This window comes from Alnus glutinosa, chromosome 2, assembly GCF_958979055.1.
Source record: "Alnus glutinosa chromosome 2, dhAlnGlut1.1, whole genome shotgun sequence".
Taxonomy (NCBI): domain Eukaryota; kingdom Viridiplantae; phylum Streptophyta; class Magnoliopsida; order Fagales; family Betulaceae; genus Alnus; species Alnus glutinosa.
In genome coordinates, this window is record NC_084887.1 from 35,042,113 (window position 1) to 35,055,018 (window position 12,906).

Here is a 12,906-nt window from a genome sequence, read left to right on the forward strand (position 1 = left end):
TATTAGTAGAATTTATACGATAACATATAGTTCTCCATTAAATTTGAATTTCGATTTGAATGCCGGAAAAACCTCAAATTTAAAATTTCACAATTTTTAAAATAACTCACCTCCTACCCCAAAGAAGAAAATCAACAAAAGGAATTGATAAATTACTATTTAAGTACAATTTTACTTAAAAATCTCACACCCCAACACAACATAGGAGAAACATAAAAGAGACATAGGATAACAAGCCAACTACAAATAACATTCACCTAGGTATATTTTTCACCCTTGCATATAGTAATTACAGTAACCATTTTGCGTCGTGAATAATAACAAACTTAGCGGAACCTACAATATACCCTTCAGCCATTAAGCTGCTTAAGCATCTCCACTATGATAAGACAAGTTTCAAACAAGAAAAGCATAATTAGGATCTCGCATATTCGTACCAGTCAAACTCTAGACAGAATTGGCCTGAAGAAGACCTTCTCGAATTTGTGCAGCGATGTCTCTCACTGCACCAGGTCCATGTGGGATGAAAACAGACGAGGACTTTGAGGATGCCCCAATCTCCTTCATAGTGTCGAAGTACTGAGTCACAAGCACCATGTCCATGACATCCTTGGCAGTTGTTCCAGGGACATTCTCAGAGAAGGCAAGTACACTGTCCCTCAGCCCATCAACAATGGCCTGGCGCTGACGAGCAATGCCAAGCCCTGACAAGTATTTTGACTCAGCTTCTCCTTCAGCTCTCTTGATCTGCAATATTTTCTCCGCTTCAGCCTTCTCATTTGCTGCCAACCTCAGTCTAGCGGCTGTTGTAACAATATTGAGAGGCATTAATTATGAGAGGAATAATTAAACATGAAGATCTACCACCCGAAAAAACAAGTGCACACTTTTTGGAATCCAAAGTATTACCTTATCAAAACAAGCTCCACTGCTGATATGATTAATAATGAATTTAAAAAAAAAAAAAAAAAATCAAAGCAAACATGGGCTGTGGGAAAATGATCATGCATGTAATCATGGCAGAAGTCCTAGAATCAACACATATAGAAGTACATAAATTGTTCAATCTTTCAATTTCGTGCAGATAATTAAAAAGTATGTCCAGTGCATGGATGCACAGGATTACATGCGCAACTATAGTCTATAAAGTGCAAATTTACTTATAAAAATTTATAAACACTACCTGCATTTATCTCGTTCATTGCTCTCTTCACTTGAACATCTGGCTCTATGTCCACAATAAGGGTCTGGACTATTTCAAACCCATAAGTAGACATGGCCTGTAAAGTACAAAAGAAAGTTGCTAAATTGTCAGTTCTGGGTATATCTTATCCATAACAATTCAAGCCCTCTTTTCCAAGGGCAGAAGATCTACCTTTTCCAGCTCCTCTTCCACAGCTTTTGCTATGTCATTCTTCTGCTCAAAGACCGCATCCAAGTTCAATTTCGGGACACTTGCCCTGATAACTGAAGAAATGAAACACATTAGCTGCAAGAGAAGCAGTGCATGCAGAGCAGCAGAAGTATCTACCAACCATGTTGTCCAACAATAATCTCTTCACATTCAAGTTAACTTGCTTCAAAAAAATTTAATGGCACACAATGTGTACAATTGTTTGCAGCCCAAAAATGTGTAGAATTTTTTATTTCTCTTTTGATAAGTGAAAGTACTGAAGCACCAAAGAAAAAGCCTTACATACCATCAAAAACATAGGATTGGATCTGCTCCCTGGTATTGGTGAGCCTATAGAAAGCGTCAGATGCTTTTTCAGCAATGGCGCGAAATTGAACAGATGCAACCACATTGACAAACACATTATCCTGGAAAGCAAATATAAAGCAACCTTGGTCAACTGATCACAACAAATCAGATCAGATTATTCAAATTGAAGAGGAAGAAGAATTTACATATTATATCTCCCGTTATTAGAAGTAACAAAGCTTTATTGAAAATGAAGAATAAGGGAGAGAGATGCAAACCAAATACAAACACAAATTATAAAGAGACGACAGTTCTAAATTTGGACCACAACTGCTACTTCCCATTTCATAACTTAGGATATCACATTCCTATATGGCAGAGATAATTCCAATTTAATTAAAGACTATAAATCATGAAATATACAATCTGACAGACGCATCTGAGATTCAAATCACGTCATTTTGGGAAAGTGAAAGTAAAGAAGTTGAAAACCTTAGTTTTTGTTTCGCATCGAACATCAAGTTGTTGCACACGCAGTGTGAGTCCACCAGCTACCTGGTATCCAAGACACCAAGGCAAGCAGTGACATCCTGGCTCAAGCACATCATCAAACTTTCCAAAATGTTCCCTGATAACCACATTTGACTGATCCACCTGAATGCAACCCAAAGCTTGACCCATACTTCAATTCTGCAAGTAAGATTAACAAAAGAAGCTATAATTCGTAAAACTAAAAAGCACTAATCCACTGTTACATTCTCGATAATTCTGTAACTTTCTAGGGTATCTGAACCTAATAATACTACATCTTTATATTTCAAATCTCAAATTTTGCTGTCTTATTTATACGTGATTTCAGACTATATTCTCTTAAAAGCAATATAAAGAAAACTTTCTAAATGATATTGAAGTCTCCTATAATTGCCTAAAATTTTGAGAGAAGAGCACAAAGTACTCGAGAAAGGTTTCCTTCAGAATTTTCTCTTCCATCTCATCTTCCTCATCAGAGAATAAGGTACTCGAGAAAGGTTTCCTTCAGAATTTTTTCTTCCATCTCATCTACCTCATCAGAGTATAAAGGAACTAATAATTTCCAACAACTAAATGATATCTTATAACCACATGAAAAGTAAAAGCTCATCAGAATGACCTGAACAGGGGCAGGAAGCATTTAAGATAAACTAAGACTATAGTCCTGAATTTCAAAACAAGCTGAACACATAAATTACAAATTACAAAATCATATTCAGAAAAAATATATATATATATATATATATAAACATACACACGCGAAGGAGAAGAGGAACCTTCCTAAGAAGATATCATACACTCAAAGGAGAATAGGAACCTTCCTAAGAAGATATTACTTCTACTGTAGCTTTAGCTCTAATATATACTAAGAATCACACATCTGTCAACTTTTCTTCCTTTTTTTGTTAACAAAAGCACTCTCCAAGCCTTAAGCTTTTGATTGGTTATAGGAAAAGAAGAATAGGAGGCATCCAAAACCCTTTTTTTTTTTATTGGTAAGTTACACACACGCACCCAGTGGGCCTTGAACCCAGACCTCACCCTCCACCATGCTTTAGAGGGAGGAAGTACCATTTGAGCCAAAGCTCATTGGTAAAGGAGGCATCCAATGACCCAAGACTTGACACGTAAGAAATCAATAATGTAGTCCAGATGTCTTTTTCGCTGTGGGAAGTTGACTATTCCATTCTCTCTGGAGACATAAACAACACGAATCGTTAAACTCAGAATTTTATTTTCTTCTCTCATCCTTTTTTTCTCAGCAACCAAGCAGAGGATAAAATCAACAAAATCAAATCAAAACTTAATTTTAGAAAAAACAAAGAAACCTCACTCAGTAGCCTAACATAACAATTAAGGTTCAACTCTCCTAGAAATAAAATCAACAGTTAACATATGAATCAGTTCCTGCTTTCTTTTCTCTTCCTCTGTTTTCTCGGAAACCAAACGGACGGTAACAGTTACGAACACACACAAAATGAACTACTTTAGTTTATTAATAGTTAAATGGAACATTCGTCAGATTTAAACGAAACAAAAAAAACCACTATTCAAGCCCTAAGATTCGGTTGCCAAAAAGAAATTGAAAATCCGAGAAAAGAATGAACAAGAAAATTGAGGGTGTTTTCTTTTGTTTTTCTTAGGCTTGTATTTCTGGCCTATGAGTTGTTTTCTCTGTTTAGAGATTGTGTTCCAGATTGTTTTCTTTCTGGAGTGTAAACTGAGAGTTGTTCAATGAAGGATTTTATTCATTTAAAAAAAAAAAAAAAAAAAGGGCCTATCAACAGCAAGCATAGAAAATCATAACTTCTTGTTCGATTTTTTTTTTTAAAAAAAAAATTAACACTGAAGATTCCTGCTCCTTCGCTTTATTTTCTCCTCCTCTGCTTTCTCACTAATCAAACAGACACAATCTTACCACAAAAGAAATGCGGCCGTTTGGCTGCGGAGAAAGCTAACAACAGGCCAGAATTGAAAGCGACTATTCGGAATTTTCTCTTACATTTCCTACGCTTTCCCGACAACCAAACACAGCATGAAAATTGAGAGAGTGACGACTAACCTTGCAGCTCAAACCGAGAGAGGAAACAAGAGCGAGGGATTTCGATATGTTTCTTATGGGGGCCTTGATTGCTCATTCCATATATAGCAGCAGTAGTAAGCACAGCCTGACGCTTTCCTTCGTGCTTCCGCGAATTAATAACCCTGTTTGGTAACTCTATTTATTTTGCTGTTGATAACTGCAGCGATTTTTTAACGAGACTAAACTGCCTTCTGTTTTCTTAGGAAAAACGTGTGGGGCGCACGCCGCGCACACGGACAATATTGATTCTGTTGGTTAATTAATGTGTTATAGAAATATTTTTTATTTTTAGTTTGATAAAGTAGTTTGTTGTAATATAAAGGTAAAAAATATTTTTTTATTTTTAAAGTTGTTTTGTTTTTGAGTTGTGTATTAATATCTTTTATTTAAATCAAAAAAAAAATTAAAACGGAGCTATTATTTAAAAAAAAATAATGTTATATGTACAACTATTTTATAATTTATATACTTTTGAAAAATTTATTTATAATTTTTAATACATGTTAGCATATAATTGGATATAAATTAAGTACTAATAAAAATACTTTTAATATTATTTAATCACATGTCAAAAGTTATAAAATAGTTAAAAGTGTAACATTTTCCTTATTTAATTATTCATAAAAAATAAAAATAAAACATTTTCCTTATTTAATAATTTAATGGCACGCACTAAAATGGATGCAAATAGGTAGCTCATTGTCTAGTGCGAGCAGCAATTTAACCGACTTTAAAGAATGAAGTTGACAAAAAAATAAATAAATCCTCATGAGATTTAAAATAATTTTTATTTCTCATTTGCATAAACTATTTTTTGCCGTTCTCCCACACCTCTAAGTAGGCTATTATGAAAGGGCCTCTTATGGTGCCTACCTGTCCAAACAAGTCTCGGTCTGCCCAAATACCTGTCAGGGCAGATGAGCTGTACAAAAGTAATCTCACAATTGCTTGCCCAAATTACAAGCAATATGAGCAAAAGACAATCTTCTTTTGCAGCTCCTCTTTGTCTTATTTCTTCCTTGCAGCTCTTCAACTTATATGAAAATATGAGAAATATTTAACGAAAAAATATATGAGCCAAATGCTGAAAATGTTTTTTTTTTCAACCATTTTTAAGGTGAAAGTATTTTTCGACAAAAAATATTTTACGCCGAAACAAACAGGCCTAAGTGTCCATATTTTTCATGATCTTTTGTCAACTTCCCAAACCCAATAATATGGTCCATGGACATAGTAAATGCCATCTTAAATTAAAAATATTAATTCTGAGTTGCCATTAGAAAAGGAAATAACAATTTTTATTGAGAAATTATAAAAATCATTCTTCATTTCATCTCCACATAATTTACTGTTCAATTTGTGGGCCCTACAAATTTAATGATGAATTTGCAAAAGAAATGGTTGGAAGATGTGAAATAACAAGCCATTGGCCAATCAATTAAATACAAAACTTGTTGGATCATAATTCTAAAATTAAGCTATTTTAAACACCATCGATGAATTTGGTTATTAAGAATTTTAAACGTTTAGAATTATTGATTCTTGAGAATTTAAACTTACAATAATAATTAAAATTGTCAAGAATTGGAACTCGTTATTTTATATACTCTATTTAAAAAGATAAATGTTGATGGTTTAAACGTTAATCGCGTGTAGTTTTTGTTGCAAATGATTAGAATTGAGAATGCCATTGAAAATAAGGAGCCCAGCACAACGTGTAGGCCATGTCGCGAGCTCGTGAGTCACGCCAAGCGCTTGCCAAATGCCAGGTGTTGTAGGCCATGACGTTTCCCCCACTAGGAAATGTGGATGTCCAGAAGAGTGCAGTGATGGCAGGGTTTAACCCACTATGATCAGAATTAAAATTATGATGATTGCGATATTAAACAAACTTTCTCAAAATGGATGAATGTAGAAAGGGAGTGGGTTGCCTGAAGGTGCTCCATTATCGTTGTGAACACTCCTGTGATTCTTCATTGATGACTTTGCACTGACATGGATGAATGATGCACACCAAGAGACTTCCAGGAAAGTGACCTCCCAGCATCAAAGTTATTAAGGTGAAAATGGCAATTTCCCTTCCTTTCTCTCTCTCTTAATGCTTTGCTGGCCTTGTAATCAATTTTGTTGCCTGAAATACTAAATACGAGATAACTGGCCCACTTGTCTGAACATATTTCAAGTAGTTCGCCAACTTATTCGGACAAATAAACATCATAAAAACTCTCTCATATTTATTGTTCAGATTGCTAATATTCGAGTAACAAATTGCTAAGGATCCGTCGTTGATCACATTGTGCTTTGTTTGGTTGTACAAGTTGAAGAAAGTCAAATAGAGGATTCTTGGGTTTTTATGCAACCCCCACTAATGGAATTCAATAAAACTAAAGAATTTATTAAACAACTAATCGTGCTTGTCAATCTCAAATTAATTTCAGAACATCTAAATATCAGTTTTATTTCTCTGTTGGATTTAAGTAAGGAATAATTGTATCACTGGTCCTTGGAGTTGGCTTAAATTACAAATCACTTTTATGTGGTACAAAAAATTTATGGAGAGTCCATGTGGTAAATTATAATTACGAATTACTCTCTAAACTTGTTTTTCGTCCACCAAGTTTACAGATTCCATTAATTTGTCACGTCATACCTAATAAAAAATCGACATGTGGCCACCCTAGGCTTAGGGAAGGCAGTTCGCCACCCCCAAACATGGTCGGACCACCCCCGACAACCACCCATTTGCTATTTTCTATATTTTTTTAAATAAAATAATTTTTAAGTTTTATTTATATATTTTTTTATTGTAATAGACACGTACCGATTTCTTATTGAGTATGACGTAACAAATTAATAGAATCTGTTAATTTGGTGGATGAAAAACAAGTTTAGAGAGTAATTTGTAATTATAATTTACCACATGGATCCTCCATGAACTTTTTATATTACATGATGTAATTTGTAATTTAGGACAACCTTAAAGACCAATGGTGCAATTATCCTTTTAAACAATACCCGAAGTCTCTAGAAAGAACCAATACTACGCTCTTATGAGATTCGGGAATTTCTTATTTACCAAATTACCATGCTCTTTTACAATCAAAGAAAGCATACAATTTAGCTGGGTTATTTTTATTTTTATTTTTTTTCACAGGACAATACTAGTATTGAATTTAAGGTTGATAATGTGCTAAAAAAAAATTAAAAATTAAAACAAAAATTTAAAAAATTTAAAAAAAAAAAAAAAAAAAAAAAACAAATAATAGAAACTGCAGAATTTGATCTTACACTTGAGGCATCCTCTTTCCTGGATATAGTAGTCAGGATAACACATCCGAACCGGAAAACTTGCTGCATTGGGTCTTTCGATGACAAGCAAACTCAAATCATGGATTGGCCAGCGATATGTCATGATAAATCTCTATACAATGAAAGGATTCACGGTTGTAAGTATGAAGATAGATGATCCTACTTTACACCAAAGGGTGGTTTCAATACAACCCATGGGAGGTCTCTCACAGTCACACACTTCTCGACAAGTACCATATTATCATTAGCCATTGATTTATCATATGATGCACAGCTCGTCATCAATAGACCTAACACCAATGATTTCTGGTTCACGGATCAAGATGCCCCTAGGGAGTTTCATCAAACATACATATTCAAGATATATATAACAAACCTACCAAAAAAAAGCTCTATGATTCCCTCCCATTTGACTGGAGAGGATGAGGATGCGGAGAAGCATGAGGACCATTTATAATTGTAATGTTCCTCATTAGTTGTCCATTTCTCGTTACGGATGCTGCCCGCATTCCAGTTCCATTTGGAGCCTTTGGGTAGGACCTGGTACGGTCAGCTTGCACGGTCTGGAAGAAAGAGGAAGAGCTGGCCATATCCTTGAGGTTCATCAGAGGCTTTAGGGCTTCAACAACCTCACTCATCTTAGGTCTGGCTTTTGGGTCCCGACCAAGGCAACGGATAGCTAGCTGGGCAGCTTTCTCTGCACCTTTGATTGAGAAGTGACCTTCAAGACGAGGATCTATTAGCTGGTATAACCTTTTCTTGTCTCCAAGAAGTGGTCGTGCCCATCCGACGAGGCTTTGCTCCCCATTTGGCCTTTTTTTGTCCATGGACCTTCTGCCGGTCAGCAATTCAAGTAGGACTACTCCAAAACTGAACACGTCACTCTTTGATGACAGATGTCCTGAACCAAGAACCATGTCGGATTTAAGCATGATCATGTCATATCTTTAAGTAGAATCTATGACTCCTACACAAGTCTTTTTTGATAAGTAAAAAGAAAAAAGCAATGGACTCCTACACAAATCTTTAAAACCACAAGTCCATAAAAAATAAGAAACTTGGACAGGTCTGAAAGTAGAAATGCAATAACTGTCAGATTTATATTACTCAAGGAACTCAACCCCTTGCTTAGCCCAAAAAACAGAAACAAAAGCAAATCAACCCTTAGAATGTTAAACTGCTTCTACTGGTAATTCTTTTGGAAACTGTGTTGTTTCAAGGGTAAATCTCATCTTCAATATCAGCATATTAAAAGATAAATTGGTTCATATAGATCCACCAAAAGAACCTTAAAAATACAAACTCCAACATATTCAAATATCAACAGATGTTTTGCCAACATCAAGTGTTGTGCAGTGCGGTGAACTCTTTTCAAAAAGCGAGAGTAGCATGTGTTAGGTTAAACGAAGAAAAATACATATGGAAACAGCAATTTAGCTTGCTTCAAAAGAATTATGCCATCCCAGCTCTCAAGCTGCCTCTTCCGCTAGAAAGTGCTTGTGTTTATTGATGTGAACTACTAAAGTTCAAGGAGATATGGCAAATTTTTTTCAACCCACTCCATTGTTAACAAACTCCACTTTCCCACTTGTCCATTACATACAGTAAAATCTGTCGTTAGGAGCCAAAAACCCCTGAAAGTAAGCACCCACTGCTGCACAAGTCTGAGAACACACAGCTACATATACTAAAGTTGTATATTCAGTATTTGAAGGGTTTGCAGTCCAATATCTCTTATGTGTTTTATTCTTTGTTCTTTTTCCTGTTATTATTTAAGTCATTAGATTATCAGCAAATTGCCAATTGACTAATTCTAAAGTCGTATATTCAGTATTTGACTAAATGGCATTTACTTGGTCTAATTTTTTTTTAAAAAAATGGAAACAAGAAATAACATAAAACAAAACAAGAATAATTTCAAATTCTATAAACCTTCATACTAGACATGCATTGCACTGCCTGACCATTACCAGCTAGTAGTTGTATTAAAAGTAGCAGTCGTACCAACTATTATCATGCTACTAATTGTAATCACACTCACCGGTCAAGACATACTCAGGGGCTGCATAGCCGTATGTTCCCATAACTCGTGTAGATACATGAGTTTTGTCTCCGTCAGGACCATCTTTGGCAAGTCCAAAATCCGAGAGCTTGGCATTGTAATCCTAAAATGCATAGATAATTATTTTTTCAGAATGGAATATCAATAGGGAGTACAACTCTTGCATAGTTTTAGTCACATACAGTATCTAATAAAATATTAGATGTTTTGAAATCACGGTATATGATTGGTCTTTGAGCTTCTTCATGAAGAAAGGTAAGGCCCTTTGCAGCACCAAGTGCAATTTTCAGTCTGATAGACCAAGGAAGAGGCAGGGATCCTGCAGTATTCAACGTGGTTGTTTTCAGATAACACTAAACATCAGGGGTACAAATGAAAAATGTCAAGAGCACAATATCTACTGTCTCACATGAATGCAATGAGCCAGTATGTACAAGATCTAAATAGCAGGAAAAACAAATGCAATAATGAATCTAGGGTGACTTGACTTCTGAAAGAATATGAAGCATCTGATGGAGCAACTCAACAACACGTGGAATGCACTATATTACTCTGGCCATAACCATAGGTGGCCGTATTGATATAGTAAAATAAATGCTAAATAGCCATTTCATTGTGCTCCTTCATAGTTTTTAATGCAATAATAAATATTTCAGGTAAAAAAGGAAATAAAATCAATAGAAAAACTAAAATAAATCCAAATAAAGGAAAGGAACAGTCTTTTGGACTGACTGGAGCAGAGCTGTGGGTGGACAAATTGGAGCTTCAACTGGTTTTACTTCTTAATCATGACTGATAATTTGACAAACCTGTGCATTTAATTTTCCAATTGGAAGTTCTTAACTTGGTTTTTCTGGTGCAAACTTTATATTTTAATACATCATCAGGCAATAGAAAATCACATAAGCGAAGTACTTGTAATGAAAAAATAAACTATATCACAAAGTGCTCCCTCCAACAACTAAATGAAACTACACTATGAGCTAGTTATCCACAAACTTCCAATTGAATTCTTAAGTCTGATCTGATGATCATGTCAACTACTTCTAGATTTTGCTACTTTCACAATGGATTACATCGAGATCAACTGGAAATGTCTAAGATACAGGAAGTCCAAGTAAAAAAGATAAGGGATTTGTTGCGTACTTCTGAAAAGGTGGTTCTCCAAACTTCCCCGAGGCATAAATTCATAAACTAATAACCTTTGATCATCTTCAATGCAAAATCCGACCAATTTAACCAAATTAGGATGGGTGAGGTCACCAAGCAAATCAATTTCAGCCTGGAATACAAATAGAAAGGAAAGTTAATATGACTAATATTATACGTGGTGAGGTCACCAAGCAAATTAATATGACTATACCAGCCACTCTTTATGACCCTGATGTCCATCATGGTTGAGAATCTTGACCGCAACTGTAAGTCCAGTTCCAGGTTTCACAGGAGCAGTGCCGTTCTCATCGATCCAACCTTTGAAGACACAACCAAACCCACCTTCTCCAAGAATACTATCAGGTCTGAAGTTCCTCGTCGCTAACTTTAGCTCATTAAACATAAACTTCCGAAGTTGAGAAGCAACCTTCAGCTCCTCGCTGAATTTTAACGTGGAAGAAGTACTTAATTTTGATGTTGATGTAGAACTGAATTTTGATATGGATGAATTACTTCCCGTATTACTAGTGGTTGTAGAGGACCCTGCTGAAGCAATTGGTTGGTCTCTGCTTTTCTCATAAGTAGAATTACTCTCTGCTGATTTAGACAAAGACAGATGCACTTAAATAAATTATCAGATATCGAAATTCATTATCCCTAATTTTTAGGAAACTCAAAATGTATGCTACATGACATTATGCCATCATATGACTGGATTTATGCAAGTTATTCCCCATCAATTTGGAACTAGTAGATTACTAATTGCAATCAAGCAGCCAAATCATAGAAAGGTTAATATGCACCTAACTAGTTGACAATGATAACATAACGTGGTCGGTTGGCCAAACAAATATACATGTCAAAGGGGCAAAAACAAAAGAAACCATAAAAATGAATTTTTTTTGCATAACTGGGCCTAATTGTTTCAAATACTATTGCTGATGAAACAAAATAGTATTAGTAAAATTTGAATAGCTCTCATCACCTGCATATATACAATATTTTAGACTGAACAAGCTGAAAAATACACACTTTTTACGACCTTTATTCTTTTGGTTAACAATTCTTTAGATCCAAAAGGTTCTAAAGACGCAAAATCGGTATTCCCACAATATCCAAAAGAACTAATCGTGCATCTTCACTTGATCTAGCAAACTTAGCAAAACAAAAGCAAAAACAAAAGAAAGAATCTGCTGAAACCTGAAATCAGTACTCCAATAGAAATATTTTGTGCATATACCGAGACAAAGAAAAGAAGGGATTACCAGAATGGGCAGTAGGGCCACTCGTGGAGCTATCAACTTTTGATCTTGATGGCAAGAAGCTCCCAAAGAACCTGAACGTACTGCCCCAACACCCAGTCTCCGTCTCTCCTCCAACTTTCTTTTTCCTTCCCTTTGACTTTTCCACATCCAAAGCCGCCACCTCCTTAATTTCATTAGACTCCAACGCCATCTTCCCGAAACTCTTATTCTCAAACTCTCATAACCCCAAAAACCCAGAAGATTTCACATACCACATGCAGGACCCATTTCCAAACCACCTCACTTCAAATCATTCAAACCAATCAAACGCCTCATCAACCAATGAACACTCAAACAACAACGTGTAAAAGATCTGGAATAACTGAAAAACTCGCCCAGACCCAGTTGTAAAATGTAGTCAAAAGGGCCTCAGTGAGAGAGAGAGAGAGAGAGAGAGAAAAAGTGGGCATAGAAACTAGAAGAGAAGCGAGTGCTTGGGAGTTAAGATAGAGGGAGAGAGTTCCAACGACGGGCAGGCCGGGCAGCTTGAAACCTTGAAAATAGGTAGGTCGGGCAAGAGAGAGACAGCGAGCTAGAGATGTCCCTGTCTATAGCAACAGTAACCTTTGGCATATTCCCAAGTCATCAAATCAAAGGACTACTCCCTTCAATCAATTGTTTTCTCACGTTAGCCTCTGCTATTTAGTCTATTTTACAGATTTTATTAGTTATTTTATATCTATATATATATATATATATATATATATACAGGAAGCTCCAATAAGCGGAAGACAAGACCAACATAAATGGATTGCAGCACGAA

The 12,906-nt window shown here is 35.5% G+C and overlaps 2 protein-coding genes across 5 annotated transcripts; both read right to left on the reverse strand.

Moving 5' to 3' along the window:
* Positions 1-131: 131 nt before the first annotated feature.
* LOC133859739 (hypersensitive-induced response protein 1) lies at positions 132-4,471 on the reverse strand. Of its 3 annotated transcripts, none has more exons than XM_062295257.1 (7): positions 4,296-4,471; positions 3,305-3,425; positions 2,195-2,392; positions 1,701-1,821; positions 1,376-1,467; positions 1,184-1,280; positions 132-803 (listed from the first exon to the last, which is right to left on the reverse strand). In XM_062295257.1, exons 3-7 carry the CDS (start codon positions 2,381-2,383, stop codon positions 448-450), a joined length of 855 nt encoding a protein of 284 aa, XP_062151241.1. In that variant the 5' UTR covers positions 2,384-2,392; positions 3,305-3,425; positions 4,296-4,471; the 3' UTR covers positions 132-447. The 3 variants fall into 3 exon arrangements, with proteins under 3 accessions (XP_062151241.1, XP_062151240.1, XP_062151239.1); XM_062295256.1 differs by having other exon boundaries at positions 3,270-3,425; XM_062295255.1 differs by lacking the exon at positions 3,305-3,425 and having other exon boundaries at positions 4,296-4,469.
* Positions 4,472-7,685: 3,214 nt separating this feature from the next.
* Positions 7,686-12,702, reverse strand: LOC133859738 (serine/threonine-protein kinase PBL34-like). 2 transcript variants are annotated; one of them, XM_062295253.1, is made up of 6 exons: positions 12,105-12,702; positions 11,051-11,436; positions 10,834-10,969; positions 9,870-10,006; positions 9,667-9,790; positions 7,686-8,526 (listed from the first exon to the last, which is right to left on the reverse strand). In XM_062295253.1, exons 1-6 carry the CDS (start codon positions 12,292-12,294, stop codon positions 8,018-8,020), a joined length of 1,482 nt encoding a protein of 493 aa, XP_062151237.1. In that variant the 5' UTR covers positions 12,295-12,702; the 3' UTR covers positions 7,686-8,017. The 2 variants fall into 2 exon arrangements, with proteins under 2 accessions (XP_062151237.1, XP_062151238.1); XM_062295254.1 differs by having other exon boundaries at positions 11,051-11,433; positions 12,105-12,698.
* Between the last annotated feature and the right edge of the window lie 204 nt (positions 12,703-12,906).

What these genes read in the sequence shown, in the direction of transcription:
- LOC133859739 (XM_062295257.1), bottom strand. Translation starts at nt 2,383, where the DNA reads ATGGGTCAAGCTTTGGGTTGCATTCAGGTGGATCAGTCAAATGTGGTT. An exon ending in GATGCGAAACAAAAACTAAG is followed by an intron (nt 1,822 to 2,194) that starts GTTTTCAACTTC and finishes TTTGCTTTCCAG; the next exon opens with GATAATGTGTTTGTCAATGT. An exon ending in TGGAAGAGGAGCTGGAAAAG is followed by an intron (nt 1,281 to 1,375) that starts GTAGATCTTCTG and finishes TGTACTTTACAG; the next exon opens with GCCATGTCTACTTATGGGTT.
- LOC133859738 (XM_062295253.1), bottom strand. Translation starts at nt 12,294, where the DNA reads ATGGCGTTGGAGTCTAATGAAATTAAGGAGGTGGCGGCTTTGGATGTG. An exon ending in GGAGAACCACCTTTTCAGAA is followed by an intron (nt 10,007 to 10,833) that starts GTACGCAACAAA and finishes TGAATACTGCAG; the next exon opens with GATCCCTGCCTCTTCCTTGG. An exon ending in CTAATATTTTATTAGATACT is followed by an intron (nt 9,791 to 9,869) that starts GTATGTGACTAA and finishes TATGCATTTTAG; the next exon opens with GATTACAATGCCAAGCTCTC.